This window comes from Sphaerodactylus townsendi, linkage group LG01 (assembly GCF_021028975.2).
Source record: "Sphaerodactylus townsendi isolate TG3544 linkage group LG01, MPM_Stown_v2.3, whole genome shotgun sequence".
Lineage (NCBI taxonomy): Eukaryota > Metazoa > Chordata > Lepidosauria > Squamata > Sphaerodactylidae > Sphaerodactylus > Sphaerodactylus townsendi.
In genome coordinates, this window is record NC_059425.1 from 43142213 (window position 1) to 43157528 (window position 15316).

A 15316-nucleotide genomic window follows, 5' to 3' on the forward strand; every position below is an offset into this window, starting at 1 on the left:
TATCTTACCTCAGTGGTGTGATGCTGGTGGGGTATAAAACGCGAATGCAGAAGGGAAAGGTTGTTTCTTCAGAGCTTGTATAAGGTTAGGCTTATATTCTGGGTCCACACACCATAAAGAGCCTTTCCCATTCACCTAGGGAGCAATGAATACCAGTAAGCATTACAAAAGAATTTTCCAAACTTGTGCCTGTAAAGTCAGTAAAGATGTCAGAATCATCATCTCTACAGCAGGTTCATTTCTGGCTTAGGGAATATCACCACAACTTCAACTAATTTGCAAAGCCAAACAGGAAAACAATCCTGCACATACTCCATGAATTTAAACAGGATTGCTGCTAGGTGAAAGCTACTGGGGGGATATATTTCCACATCCACATTCTGTAGTTCCAGGTGCAGTGGCATGCAGGTATTACAAACTTCATCGGACAGTGTGCAAGACAAGAGCTTTTTAAATGTGATGCCCACTCATGTGGGAGTGGTTGTGTGGGTGTGCTTTAGAACCAGCGTGAAGTGAGTCGACTGAGCATAATCACTATAGGCAATAAAAGAGACTGCATCCATTAACTGCATGAAGTGGGCTGAAAAAAAAGAGAACCCACGGGATGCAGAGCTGCCACCCCTCCCCCCTCCCCAACTTTTTTGAGCCTATGGGCACCTTTGGAATTCTGCCACAGGGTGACAGGCTCCACAACAGATTTTTCATTGGCTGTTGTGGGTTTTCCAGACTGTGTGACTGTTGTCTGGTAGCTTTAGCTCCTAATGTTTTGCCTGCATCTAATCCTAGCATTTCACTGTGACAGTCTTCTGAAGAGGCCAGCCATAGATGTAGACAAAACATTAGGAGCTAAAACTAGCAGACCATGGCCACACAGCATGGAAAACCCACAATAGCCCATTAATTCTGGCCTTCAGGAATTTTTGTTGCTTAACAAGATTTTTGTTTAACTATTCTGTAATTCTAGGATGTTTTAGTTTCATACCGTTTGCCATTTTGAGAGCCATTTATAAGATGAAACGGCGGGGTACATTTATTTGAAATAAATGTGTTGAACGTCCTTCACATTGTATCCAATTGTGCTAGCCAGCCACAGTTCAATAGGCATGCACATTCATTTCAAAATGAATGAAAGTGGAAAAGGCTCATTCGTTACACATGTTAGGGTAATGAAAACAAATGGAAATACTAAGAAATGATTGCTTTCATTCAATCCCTTAGAGATAAGCAATCTGGTTTAGAAAGTGTAGAGCACTGGTTCCTATAACGGGATTTAGGAACCTTGCAGGGCCTGCAAGAGTCTTGTAATGGCAGAGGGGAGGCACCTCCAACACTCATCCACACTGTGTGAAAATGGAGCTCTGTAAGATTTCTAGGAATAAGGGCAGGGAATTTCCACTGCAGTGGGAAAGGACATAATCAGCTTCTCGCTCTTATAAAGACTGAAGAGCACTATTCAGAGAACATGAGGATTGATCACTAGGAATAAATAGTTAAACATTAAAGCCAAGGAGATATAGTCCTAATGCAGTTATCATAGTTCCCTTGGGTATAATGGTTTCCACTCTTTCTCCCCCGCCCCCCACATACAAAGGAGTTTGCCATAGACACAGAGATGCTATTCAGCATCCATACATAATAATGGTCGACTACATTTTTCAATACCAGGTTGTGTGTGATATTGGTCAATTTCTGTTTTTCAGGCTCTTTCCAAACCCTCTGCAGCTGCCATCTATCTAGAAATTAACCAATAAAGAGGTTTCTTGATGTCTTGGGTGCAAATTTTCTTCTAGTCAAGGCGTGAGACTTCTTACAACTTGGGTTAGGGTCTTTTGGAATTTGTAGCCTTACAGAATTAGCTACTTCCTGAGACCCGACCTTGTAAGACAGCAGAGCATTTTACCTGGACTTCCTTTCAATGTAGTTCTCACTGTATTGCTTTGAGGGAGTCGAGGACAGAGATCTCCATGTGACATGCACTGTTTCCACATATACCGTATATACTCTATAAATAAGTCGACTTTTTCAGCACATTTTTTATGCTGAAAAAGCCCCCCTCGTCTTATATTCGGGTCTTATACTCAAGTATATATGGTATTTATATACAACTGTATGTGCTATAGCTGAAGCTCTGTTTGTGTAACCCAGGGTCCATTAGAGGGAGCTAAAGAGCTCAGATTTTCCATATAAGGAAGAAAAGGTTCCATTTCCTTAGAATTGTTAAGCAGAGTTCAGTTGTTATGAACTGTATTTGCATATTTCAGGTATGAGAATGTTTGTATTAATTGTTGAGAAGGGGATATTGTGTTTATATTGATTGACTATTAGTTTGTATTTTGGTTTCCTGTTATAAAATGTTATAATGGGTGCTATATAAATATTATTTTCCTCAGAATTGTTAAGAGGCCTGTAGTTACAGTTCAGTTGTTGTGAACTGTTTTTGCATAGTCCAGGGCTACCCTTGAAGGCTTGACAATAAGGAGAGAGGGCTCAGCAAAGAACAGCAAAGCTGCAAGTCCATCAACAGTGCCACAGGACACAGCTAGAGAGAACTGTAAAGGACTGAGACCCTGCTAGTCTGTTTTGCATAGCAGACAAGAACTATTATATGTTGATTATTGTTTCTGTATTGGTTTGCCATATTTCATTGTTATACTGCACACTATTGTTTATGAAACAGAAAACAGATTTAAAGTTTCTTTTGTTGTAAGTCTGGTGAATGTTAAGGGTCACAAGGTGGGATCACACTGTCAAAGACTTGAACACCTTTTTTATTTCTGATAATATCCCTCTTAAAATCTAAGTTGGGTTATATTTAGACATACAGATGATGATGAGGAATCCAGTTTTGAAGGATTTTAACTCTTGTGTTTTAGCTTGGTTGCCGATTGAGCTAAGGTTTTTGCACTTTTAAAGTTATTGTTGATACCATATTGTTCTTATTGACCCTCTTTTCCACTTACAGAGCTAGTTTACTGTTTTTCTTTGAAATAAATATTTAAAAACATTTAACCTACTGATGCCTCAATTAATGTAATTTTATTGGTATCTATTTTTATTTTTGAAATTTACCAGTAGCTGCTGCATTTCCCACCCTAGACTTATACTCGAGTCAATAAGTTTTCCCAGTTTTCTGTGCTAAAATTAGATGCCTCGACTTATATTCAGGTCGACTTATTCCCAAGTATATACCGTACTTTGAAAAAAGTCACATGCAGGTGACAGCAAAAAAAGGGAGCACTTGAGGAGCCTGTGAAAATTTTTAATATCAAAATAGAGGTCCTTGGGTTGCTAGTTTCAGAACTGTTCTGTCAAAAGCAAAGCTGAAAATCACTGTAATTCCTCATCTATCAAGACCATGGTTCCTCAAGGTGGTTCCCATGGGGGCCCTAGCACCCACTAGTACTTTCCTTGGCACGGATTGAGTTTTTCAGAAAGTTGGTTGGCCATTCTAAGGCAAAGTTTTCCACTGGAGGATCAGGAGGAATGGCAAGCACCTGGGTTTTCCTTGGCCAGTGTGAGGTTCCATTCCCCCTTCAGGCTTTCTCCTTCCCAAGGGAGGTATTCCAGGTGGCTCTGCCTCATGTGGATGCCGCATTGGATTAGGATCTGCTTCCTGTGAATGCCTTTTTTTGAGCTGGCACTTACTACTACTCCCTCTCAAAATCTCAAATGTACTCAGAAGCTCTAATAGTTTGGGGACCCAGGTCTAGACTTCAGCCATTCCCCCTGCCGCCCCCCCCCCCCCCCGGTCAAAACAAGGGATCTTTGGCCTTAGCTTATGCATGCTCTTTCAAAACAAATCCAATTCATTTCAGTGGCATTTATTTCAAAGTTTGGTTAGGACTGCGTCCCTTGTCTTCAAAGGCAACACCTGCTTGGCATGAGGACTGTACAGCAGCTGACACAGCAAGCCCCAACTCAACTATCTTAGGCAAGGCAGAAATATGTAATAGAGTTATTTGGAACCATGAAGAATGCTGCATAAGAGTCAACAGAACAACAATATGAGGTTAGATGTGTATGCACATGTGATTTACCATTCTTGATCAACTTTTTGTCTTTTTATCCTGCAAAGTGCAGCAAAAGCAACTTTTCACACATTGGCTGTAAATGTCTAATTCCAAAATTAACATAGAGAGCAGCAAGAAATATCTTGCTGCATCCGGAACCTCTTCTAGGTAAACTGTCAATACCCTGCGTGGGGTCTCGCCATATGGTCTTGTCTAGGAAAGGCCGGGAGAATGCAATACCTGACAGATGTATATTCTTTTCCTTTGGTTTGCCTTAGGCTCCACTTCTTACAGAATGTAGAATCATGGTTTCTTTTCCCTGAGCCAGGCAGCACCGGCTTCTCATCGGGCTCTGACATTGGAGATGCAGCACTGCTTGGGAAAGGGGAACTGTTTTACTAGACAACGCGCTGCGGGAGGGGGTGAAGAGAGGGGTTTTAGCTAGTGGCGGGGACGTTTGAATTTCAGTCATAACAATGCTGGAGTACAGCCGGTTCATTACTCTGATACAATAAACCGGTTTTGTCTGAACTCGAGTCTGGTTATTGGGAGGGGGTCAATGGCTGTGACTGTGAAACAGACACAGTCCAATGGATTCACAGAGGCCACACTTTTTGATTCTACAGTACTTTATATAATAAGAGTTCAAGATTATGTAAAGAATGGGCTACATGCCTATCATTTTTTACTTTCCCCTCTATGGACAAAAGTGTTCCTACCATATCCAGCACCCAGGCAGATGGAATAGTAGGCAGAGAATAGATGACTGGGCAAAAGTGTGACATTAAGGCTGCTTTTCTACACAGGTCTTTGTACGCCAGCAGGCACTGCAGTGCCTGGATATGCTAGCTGGGAAGCTACCCTTGCTGCAACAAAGGACGTTGTGTATTTTAGCAACCTGACCTGTGCACACCCTGCTTTTATTGCATAAGCAGTTGTTCCTCAATACTACAAAAGCTGTTTGGATTTTTTTTTCATTACAGCTACAAACCCTCTGGCACGTCTGAGCTCTGATTATCAAAACATGCATGCAATAGTATGTGCTCATGCTGGAGTTTCAAAGGCAGAGAAAGGAGAGCTTCTCCCCCTCCCAACTGCTCCTCTCCCTTAGTTAACAGCACACCACCAGATAGGCATGAATACGACCCTTTGCCTTGCTCTACCAGCCGCTCGCAAGCCAGCTGAGCAAAAGGAAATGCTGCTATGGCAACAAAACCAGGTTGCTATTGGAGCCCATACTTTACACACCAAGCAGTCCTCAGAGTGGCACAACTTTCAAATAACCAATTTCTTGCACTTTAGGAAGCGAGTCAGTGCAACATACAATTTCTGAATGTACATATTCTGCAAAAGATAGGGTTGCCTGCCAGCAGCTGGCAGGAGGTGCCATCAGAAAGCAGTATTATGTCACTTCCAGGGGACACGCAGAAGTGACATCACTCTGCTCTAGGAATTGTCCAAAACGGTACAGTAAAACCAGAGTTTCTGGCTATTCTTGGAGTAGAGTGACATCACTTCCAGGTTTCCCTGCAAGTGACATAATGCTGTCATGCCATCAGACAAGAGCCGGAGATGGGTGATCTTCTACCCCTGTCAGGTAAGCAGCAACAGACTCTAAAGCAAGCAAAGCTCTGTCACCCAATCAAACGCCAAAAGGAGAGGGGGTGTGTGTGTGACAGTGCGCATGTACACCTAACATTAATTTTTGCAGTGTGTTTTATTCCCACGCATGTGAGTACATAATTATGCATCACCTCATTAAAGAAGGGGGAAGAGATGCTGCCTGCTTCCTAGGCATCAAGTGGTAACCAGAGACACAACCAGTGACAGTACTGAACTTCTTACATTCCGAATTATCTCCATTTAGCAGGTACTGTCTTGATTCCCTGTTACCTTTCCTAGGTAAATCATTGTCTCTGCTTTCACAAAGGAAACCTTGTGAAAGATCGACAGACCTTGAAAATCACAGTAGATCAACTATGTACTTCAAGAAATATTTTTCTTTCTCTGGCCCCAAATGCCAGAGTTCGAACATTAGATATGCCAGATTTTCCTATCATGGCATTGCTACCTTAAATAATAAAACCCTGGACGTTTCCTGCTGCTTCCATCGATGGCCATGAGGAACAAACCAACCACAAAATTTGTCAGAAGTGGCACTCCTCATTGTATGCTGCACTGCCTGATTTATCCTGGTTTGTTTGTCAGGACAGGAAATACAGAAACACCATTTGCCATTCATTACCTCAACATTTAATCTGGCAGCCCAATTACAGGGGACAGCTGATGCCCTAACAGGTACTGTGTGCGATATAGAAGGGGGCAGCAGCAAAAGGAGGATGTGAGACCAAAAGAGAAGGCGTCTGCAGAACCCAGCCTAGCATTCCTTCTTGGTATGCACACATACATGCACAGTTGTGCAATCTGAGATTTTAATGAGTCAGTGCCTCGTTGGACTTTAGTAAAGGTGATGATGATGATGAAGGTGATGATGAAGAAGAATATGAAGGTGATGAAGAAGAAGAAGGTGATGATGATGAAGAAGGTGATGAAGAAGACGGTGATGAAGAAGAAGAGGAGGAGGAGTAGGAGTAGGAGTTTGGATTTATATCTCACATTTCTCTCCTGCAAGGAGACTCAAGGTGGCTTACAAGCTTCTTTCCCTTCCTCTCCCCACTACTGTCTACCTTGTGAGGTAGGTGGGGCTGAGAGAGTTCCAAAGAACTGTGACTAGCCCAAGGTCACCCAACAGGAATGTAGGAGTGTGGAAACCCATCTTGTTCACCAGAGAAGCCTCTGCCACTCAAATGGAGGAGTGGGGAATCAAACCCGGTTCTCCAGATTAGAATCCATCTGCTCTTAAACACTACACCATGCTGGCTTTTCTCAATCTGTGCCCATACACAATACCCCCCACCAACCCCTGGGCAGCTTGAGTACATCATGCTCAGCTGTGTCCACTGATGCCTTTGCTTCTCTCCTACTAATACTGGCGAGCAGGTCTCAGCTAGTGCTGTGCCCACTGGACGGCCTGAAGTCAGGGAAGTTGCAGAAAAAGCAACAAAGAAGCAAACAAGTTTACCTAGCACATCCTTTTTTCAAGGAGCTTAAGGATATGTACAATCTCCCTTCAACTACATCCTCACAATACTCCTCAAAGGTAGATTACACTGAGTAAGAGTGACTGGCCGAAGGTCACCCAGTAAACTTCATGGAAAAATTGGGGATTTGAATCCAAGAGCCCCATCCAGAAGCGGGGGAGGGGGGGGCAAATCCACCAGTTGAAGTACTGTGCGCCCCTCCCTGGCAGTGAGACACAGCATCCCAGCTGCCACCACTGGAATAGCAGGGGTGGGCCAGGGGAGCATTGGTGTACTATGCTGGAGGGCAAGAATTGAGACTTAAGTCACCCTTTTGGATGGCGTACATTGATTAAGGCCCATAGAGGCATCTCAGTGGTGGGGAGACATTGTCCCTTTTCAAGCCTCCCCATGTTGCTAGGAAGCCTCTTTGGGAGCAGCAGCCAGATGCCTGGCTCTTGGATGGGGCTGCCTGTCTCACTAGGTGTTCAGCCCAGTACTCTCACTACCACACCACGCTAACTCTCTATACATTCTCAGGTCAAACAAGTGCTGGGAAAGTTCAGATAAGGAAGAGTGGAGGAAATCAATGTGCTCCGATTTTTCCTTTCAGCTGTGCCAGTCAGTTGAGAACTCAGCTGCCCCAAAGCACTATCCAAGTAAATATGTCAGGACAAAAATCAAAAGTAAAATGTTTACAACTCAGTTTATACCTCCATAAAAGCCAACTTAACCAACATTTTGCTTTTCAGGATTCCTGCTTTTTGGGGTTTTTGTTTGCCCTCCATACAGCTGGCAGAACCAGCTGATGTTGCAAAAACTGAGCAGTTCTCTTTGGTGTTCTTTATGAGTGTGTCTGGGAGTGACTTCATTTCCCCTCCTCTGACCACCAGCCAGAATTTCAGGAAGACTAATCATACGGAACTTCTCTGCATTATTGCAGGGAAAACTGTGCTCTGTCCAGCAACATGCAATGCATTTCTGCTTTGCTTACTTCCTCTTGGGAGACACCATGTGATACATTTTCCAGCCTGTCTTGCACCCCTAACCACTCTCTCCAGATTTGCTGGGGGTAGGAAATCACAGACTCCCAGTCTTTCAGCATTCTTCCATCCTAGGCACTGTTTCTTAAGACTGAATACCCCTGAACTCTGAGGAACTTGTGTTTTAGTAAACATACATAGGACTGCATTTCTAGAAATGTTTGCCTTCACTAAATATCCTAAGAAGGGGGAAAGTCAGGGGACAGAACAACTGAGTATGGGGATAACATCATAATTTTTATATGACAGTATTGACTGTTGCAAGAAAGTTCCTGAACAGAATTTACCAGAGGGGAAAACAGAGGTATTCTAAACAATAATGACTTACAACTATTTGTATCAATCTAGAAAACTTATTTATGTAAATATATGATGCTGCCTAAATTCAGAATGATATCATTTGTCCAGTTAGCACAGCATTGTCTACTTGACTGTCTTTTCTCAGAAGAATGAGTAAATCAGGCAGGGTATACAATTTTTTATGCTTCACTCCTACCTTGCCGTGGCTTCTCTCCACCTTTCGGAAACACTTGTTCAGGGAAAGATTATGCCGGACAGAGTTCTTCCATCCAGTGGGTGCTGTGGCAAAGTACGGAAAACGTTCCAGGATCCAGTTGTAGATCTCTTTCACGGGCAAGCTCTTGCTGGGAGAATGTTCAATTGCCATGTAGATTAAAAGGCTAAAAGAATAGGGGGGCTTGGAAGAAGCAGTTTTCTTCTCTGGGTTCCCATAGCAGGAAGAAGGATAAGATGGCACGTCGTCACCCTCAATGTCATAGAGAGGACTGACCATTGGAAGACCCTCGCTTCCGAGACTGAAGTTTGTTAGAAGGTTTGTACTTTCGTGCAACCAGTTCAAGTTTGTGAGCTCATCGTCAGCCAGGTCACTATCCACAGCTGTGGCCTTTGGACGAGCAGCATCTCCTGCCTCCGGTAGGCTTCCCATTCTTTGAATGTGCTGTAGCCCTACAGTCTTCTCTGCTCCTGGTGTTTCACCTTTCTTATCTGGAGTCATTCCAGTTACTGGACCCATTTAACCTCGTTGGCCTACAAACAAATAACCAATTATTTTCCAAACATTATCAGTGTAATTCAATGCCATAGCTTCCATTCAAAAGTATGCCTAGTAATCCTGACATGTGCTTATCAGACTCACTACAGCACAGGTGTCAAACTCACGGCCCTCCAGATGTTATGGACTACAGTTCCCATCATCCCCTACCAGCATCATGCTGGCAGTAGTTCATACCATCTGGAGGGCCATGAGTTTGACACCTGTGCACTACAGCAACAAGGACAAATCTTGTTTCAAGAGCTTCAAGTCATCTTTAAGATATTCCCCCCCACCCCCAATAAGGTAGCCAGGTATTATCATCCTCCAGACGTGCAAATGGGGGGCTCAGTCAGACAGGAAATGTCCTGGATCATATGAACATACCAAGCTGCCTTATACTGAACCAGACCTCTAGTCCATCAAGGTCAGCACTGTCTATTCAGACCGGCGGAAGCTCTCCAGTCTCAGGCAGGAGATCTGTAATATCATCCATGACCTGATCCTTTCAACTGGAGATGCCGGGGATCGACCCTGGGACCTTCTGCATGCCAAGCAGATGCTCTGCTGAGCCATGGAGTTATGCTAAGGAGCCAAGTGAGGGAGCCTGACATCCATCATATGATGGCTCCCTGAATGACTGTCAGTCCAACCACTCAGAGCTATCATCAACTGACCCGCTTATATATCGCTGCACAACAGAAGAATATCATCCCTTGCCTTCTGTAGCTCACTGAATTATTTACCAGGAATTTTAACATCTGCGCCTTAGACCAGCCTTCCTTGGTTTTTTGGGGGGGAGGGGGGTGTTGCCTTGCCTTACTCTTCTGTTGCCTTACTGGGGACCATTTTTATGTTAGCCCACAGTTCTCTAATTTTGCACACACTGCTGATCTCTAAACAAACTGCCTCAGCTTCCCATGGAAAATTCTACTTGGCTTCCCCCTTATACTTCATCAGGTATTGTCCTTTTACTTTCAAACCTCTTAACAGCATAGGTGTCAAACTCGCAGCCCTCCAGATGTTATGGACTACGGTTTCCATCATCCCCTGCCAGCATGGTGCTAGCAGGGAATGATCAGAACTGTAGTCCATAACATCTGGAGGGCCGCGAGTTTGATACCTGTGAGTTAGAAACTTGCTTTAACAGAAGATATTATCAGGAAGTGGCTCCAACCAGCTTTTCTGCTGGTGAAAATAGAACGATGGGTGCTCTTTCTGACCACTCAAAAAGGCTATGGTGGAGATCATGGGACCAGAATGGGCAAAAGTCCTGGAAGCTATAGTCTGGAGGGGGATTGGGCAAGAACGAGAGGAAAAGTTGGCTAGATACCACATAATGCTCAGTTCTATATCTAATACAATGTTCTGTTTAGCTACTATACTCATAGATTTTACAAAACACTGCTTGTGCTCCTCTCAAGAAAAAACCTTGTTTTGAGACTGTGATTTTTTTAGCATTAGTGTTAGCAGGTCTCAATTTTTCCCAATGATTTCTTTTATCAGGTAAAGTTACTTCCAGTGAAGCAGATAAGGTGCCACAGAAAGGAAAGGGGGTTGTTAACTCTTTCTTTCCCAACCACACGAGATCAGCCCCTGCTCAGCAGCTTTTCTCCTTGAGCAAAATCTCCTCCCCTCCCCCCCCAAAAAAACAACAGGAAAGAATTTTGAACTGCCACACAGTTCAGGAAACAAAATTAACACACTTTTCCTGCAACAACTCTGCTCAAAATTCCATCCCCAGTTGCTTTTCTCTCAGAAAAGGAAAAGATTCAGAGGCTATAACTTTTATATTTTAAGGAGAAAAGCAGCTGGGAAGTGGGTATTCTGAACAGATCACTAGCTGAGAAGGAAAGAGTTAAACTGTCCCCTCCCCACCACTGCTTTACTTGCTTAAGAACATGCTTGGAGGGAAAAAAATAGCAAGGCTACACATAAGGTGCCATTTCAGCCTAAGGTCATTTTTGCTGTGGCTCCTTCCCTGCCTTCTACAGATGTTTAGGATCTAGAACAATCCTGTCCTTCCGTTCATGGAAGATGACTGCTTCACTCTCCACAGCATGCCTCTCTTGTGTCCATTCATCCGGGGTCACCTGGCATGCAACGTTAGAGGACAAGCTGGCTCCTGCCGAAAACACTTGACTCATTTAAGGTTAGCAAGCCTGGGACATGAATAGCCGCATATCCACCACTTGCATGTTAAGCAATATCAAGATTCATTACATGCACCAGCACAGAAATTAGTACACTCCTCCACCTTCTGATGTTCAGATCATGCTGCTGGCACAGGATATTTGGCAGACTGCCAAAAGTTTATGCTAAGTGACAAAGATGTCACAAATTCATTCTCCTATTGGAAAACCTTTCATTCGGCGAAGTATGGAAATTTAAATTCCATTTGCCAGAATGCCTTTACAAGTCACAGAATGTCTTCAAGTCACTGACAGTTCAGCCTATCACTTAAGGGCTTTAAAAAACATATTATTTCATGAATATTCTCGCGGCCATTTTGGCGCTATACAGTCGAGACAAGATACTGGTAGTTCAAGAGACTCAAACCGGACCTCCTCGGGGCTTCCTACGCAGCCTCAAATACTGTCCCCAGTCCATTTATTACTCGCCTCAGTGGCTTTTCCACACACAAATAAGACACAGGCAAAGGTCCCTACAAATATCACAATCAACTGTGGGATTGGAGCCTTTTGCAAAGGTCTCTGCTGCTGATGTATCTTATTTGCAGACTCAAAGACTGGAGTCAATATCACAGATAATTTTTGGTGGGTATCTCCTTAGGCAGGTATCTGCCTACCAACAAAACCCCAAAGAAGTTGTGTGGTGGTAGTAGGGGACTCCCTGATGAAAGGAACAGAAGCAGTGATTTGAAGGCCTGAGAAGATGTCTCAAGAGTGTGCTGTCTGCCTGGGGCAAAAACGCATGATGTCACAGAGAGGCTGAGAAGACTTGTCAAAGCCCACTGACCATTACCCTTTCCTTTTGATCCGTGTGGGAACAAATAGCACTGGAAGATGTAGCTTTTGGGACATCACAAAGGATTTTGAAGTTCTGGGAAGGAAGCTGAAGGATCTGAACGCTCAGGTTGTTATTTTATCTCCATGGGTTGAAGGGCACAGCCCAAGGAGGGAAAGAAGAATTGCGGAGGTGAACAACTGGTTTCGCAATTGGTGTACCACCAGGAACATTTTGGCTTCTCGAATCATGGTCTGCAGTTTCATGAAGATGGAACTACTGGCAAGGGATGGGTTGCACCTCATGGCAGTAAAAAGGAACATTTTTGCTAGGAAGCTTACAAACCTCATCAGAAGGGCTTTAAACATTGTGGGGAAGAAAGACAGTATTCAAGCGGGCAGAAGTTCATCAAGTGCTAGAGACAGTAGTTGGAAGGTTACAGAGAGAACTGAGTGAATAGTTTAAGAACCTAAAAGGGGGAAGGAAATTATCTTAAACAAGCAACGAGAGGGAATGAACCATGGCCTTAGATGTCTCCACACTAATGCATAGAGCATGGGAAATGAGATGAACTTGAACTCTTAACATGGCTTAGCAAATGTGGTACAAAAAGCGACTCTAGGAATCCAGCCTGCTTCCTATATCTCAAAAATAATCTGAGATTGGGAGAGAGCCAGGGATGTAGGTATAGATTTTTATGGGGGGTTGGGGCGGGGCCAGCCCCCCTGGGGGCATGGCCTCGCCTCCCCAAGCCCCACCCCCAGCCTCAGTGCTTATAAAAGCAGCTCTCTGAGGCCAGGGGCGGCAGACTCCCCTGCCTCGCCCCCCCCCCCCCCCGCTACTGGCTGGACTCCCAGCCGGCAGTCCCTTCTGCCCTCCCCTCCAGGGAGAGGCGTAGCTAGGGAAAATGGAACCTGATGCAAGATCTGAGTTTTTCCCCCTCCCTCCCAAGAGCAGCCACTGTGATGCTGGAATCTACCCCCAAACAGCATCACTTTCAATGGTGTTTAAACTAGGGAGCCCAGATTCTCCTTTTAAATCCACCTTAAAGGGAGAATCTGGGGTCCCCAGTTAAAGCAACATTGAAAGTGATGCTGTTTGCGGATGGATTATCCCCCACCCTGAAACAGCATCACTTTCAATGTTTAAACTGGGGACCTCAGATTTTCCCTTTAAATCCATGCCGAAGGGGGTGGATTTAAAAGGAGAATCTGGGGAAATTTGGGGGGGGGGTGCCTGCTATCAGGGGTGCAATTGTTAAGCTAGCAGCACCAAACTTTCAAGGTATCTTTAGGAGGCTCTCCTGATGATACCACCCAGGCTTGGTGAAGTTGGATTCATGGGGCCAAAGTTATGGACCCTCAAATGTGTAGCCCCCATCTCCTATTAGCTCCTATTGGAAACAATGGTGGATGGGACACCCCTTTTGGGAGTCCATAACTTTGGACCGCCTGAACCAAACCTCACCAAACCTGGGTGGTATCAGTAGGATACTCTCCTGGTGATACCACCCAGGTTTGGTGAAGTTTGGTTCGGGGGGGTCAAACTTATGGAACCTCAAATGTGTATCCCCCATCTCCTATTAGCTTCCATTGGAAACAATGGGGGATGGGGCACCCCTTTTGGGAGTCCATAACTTTGGACCCCCTGAACCAAACCTCACCAAACCTGGGTGGTATCATCAGGAGAGTCTCCCAACAAATCCCTGAAATTTCAGTGTTGCTAGTCTAAAAACTGCACCCCCTGCAGGCCACAAATAAAAAACACTTTAAAAGTACAAAAAACCCACAAACGGGGGGCGGAGCTTCAGACATGTAATGGGGGGGGGGGTTGAACCTGAGAAAAAAAACCCTTACCTACGTCCTTGGCTCAGAGAGCAAACCATGGCACATGTGCTACAAATGGGATGAATAGCAGCAGGCAGGAGCACACTGCCCTGGTACAAAAAGGTCCATAGAGTTGGCTACAACATAAAGATAGGTAGGAAAACCCGGAGCCTTACAAACTGCACTGCTCTCCTAGGCTGAGTACATCTCTCAGTGGTAAAATCCATACTTTGCAAGAAAGTTCAGGGTCAGTCCCATCATTTCTAATTAAACAATCTCACATGGCAGAGCTAGGACCAACTTTTGCCTGGAGAGACACACTGTCAAGAGCAGGAAACAATACTGAGCTAGAAGGTCCAATGATGTGATGGTATAAGGTGGCTTTGTATGTTCACATGGTCTTCTGTTCAAATTCACGTTCAAATTCACATAGGTGGGAAGCAGAAAATAGGGGAAGAATCTGAGCCAGGAAGAAGGGAAATCAATCACTTCCTACAAGAAATCACTTACCAGTTGCTTTTTAAGAGCTTAATCTCTTCCACAAGCACCAGACTAAACACAGCATTTCCTCTTATCATGCTTTGCAAGTAAATGCCTGTGCTCAGTGCATTTCCATCCATACTAGTGCTCACTTACTCGTTGAGCACCTCTGTAGAAACAAGTTAAGAGAAACAGTCCTTTGCGGTCTTTTTGTTATTACTTTTATTAATCATGTATATAATATGTTGTAAACTACTGCTCTCAAAAACAATATTAAAACAGTAGGCGGCTATTAACTATTCCCTTTGCAAGTGGCTGAATCAGAGATCGCAATTTCCCGCTAGGGGGCTTTTCAAGGCAAAAAGCTCAGCATGAATTCTTTTGGTCTTGTTAGAAGGCAGCAACACAGGAAGTATAAGCTTAGCTGAACTGCCATTTTTAAAATAAATGCTATTTGGGGATATTCAGCCTTTACTGGCACTTTGCACTCCCATTTGTGGTGTTTAAGCATCATGTTTATAGAGCAGCAGAGCAAGGTTCAAAGCACTGCTATCAAGTATACGATCAATGTACTTTCTCACATAGAATAGGCTCTTCAAAAAGCAGTTTGGCAACTGCACTGTGGCTCAGTGTGAACTAGGGAGGAACTGGTTATTGAGGGTGGCAACTGGCTAGTACCCATAGAGTCACCAACACACAACATACACAAATCCTTGGAACAGCTAGGCAAATATTTCATAAAACGCTGTTTTCAATACAACTCATAAGGCTGCCTTATACCAAGTCTAACTGGTGGTATTATCAAGATCAGTTTTGTCTTGTCTAGCTGACAACAGCTTGCCAGGGTCTCAGTTTCACA

At 44.2% G+C, this 15316-nt stretch overlaps 1 protein-coding gene across 1 annotated transcript in view; it reads right to left on the bottom strand.

Annotated features, from left to right (window-relative positions):
- The window catches only part of FOXN2 (forkhead box N2), a 71056-nt gene that overhangs the window by 19651 nt on the left and 36089 nt on the right, over positions 1 to 15316 (bottom strand). The window contains 2 exon segments of the mRNA XM_048519286.1: positions 9 to 135; positions 8630 to 9180. Coding sequence (XP_048375243.1) covers positions 9 to 135; positions 8630 to 9166 — 664 coding nt within the window. The 5' untranslated portion in view covers positions 9167 to 9180.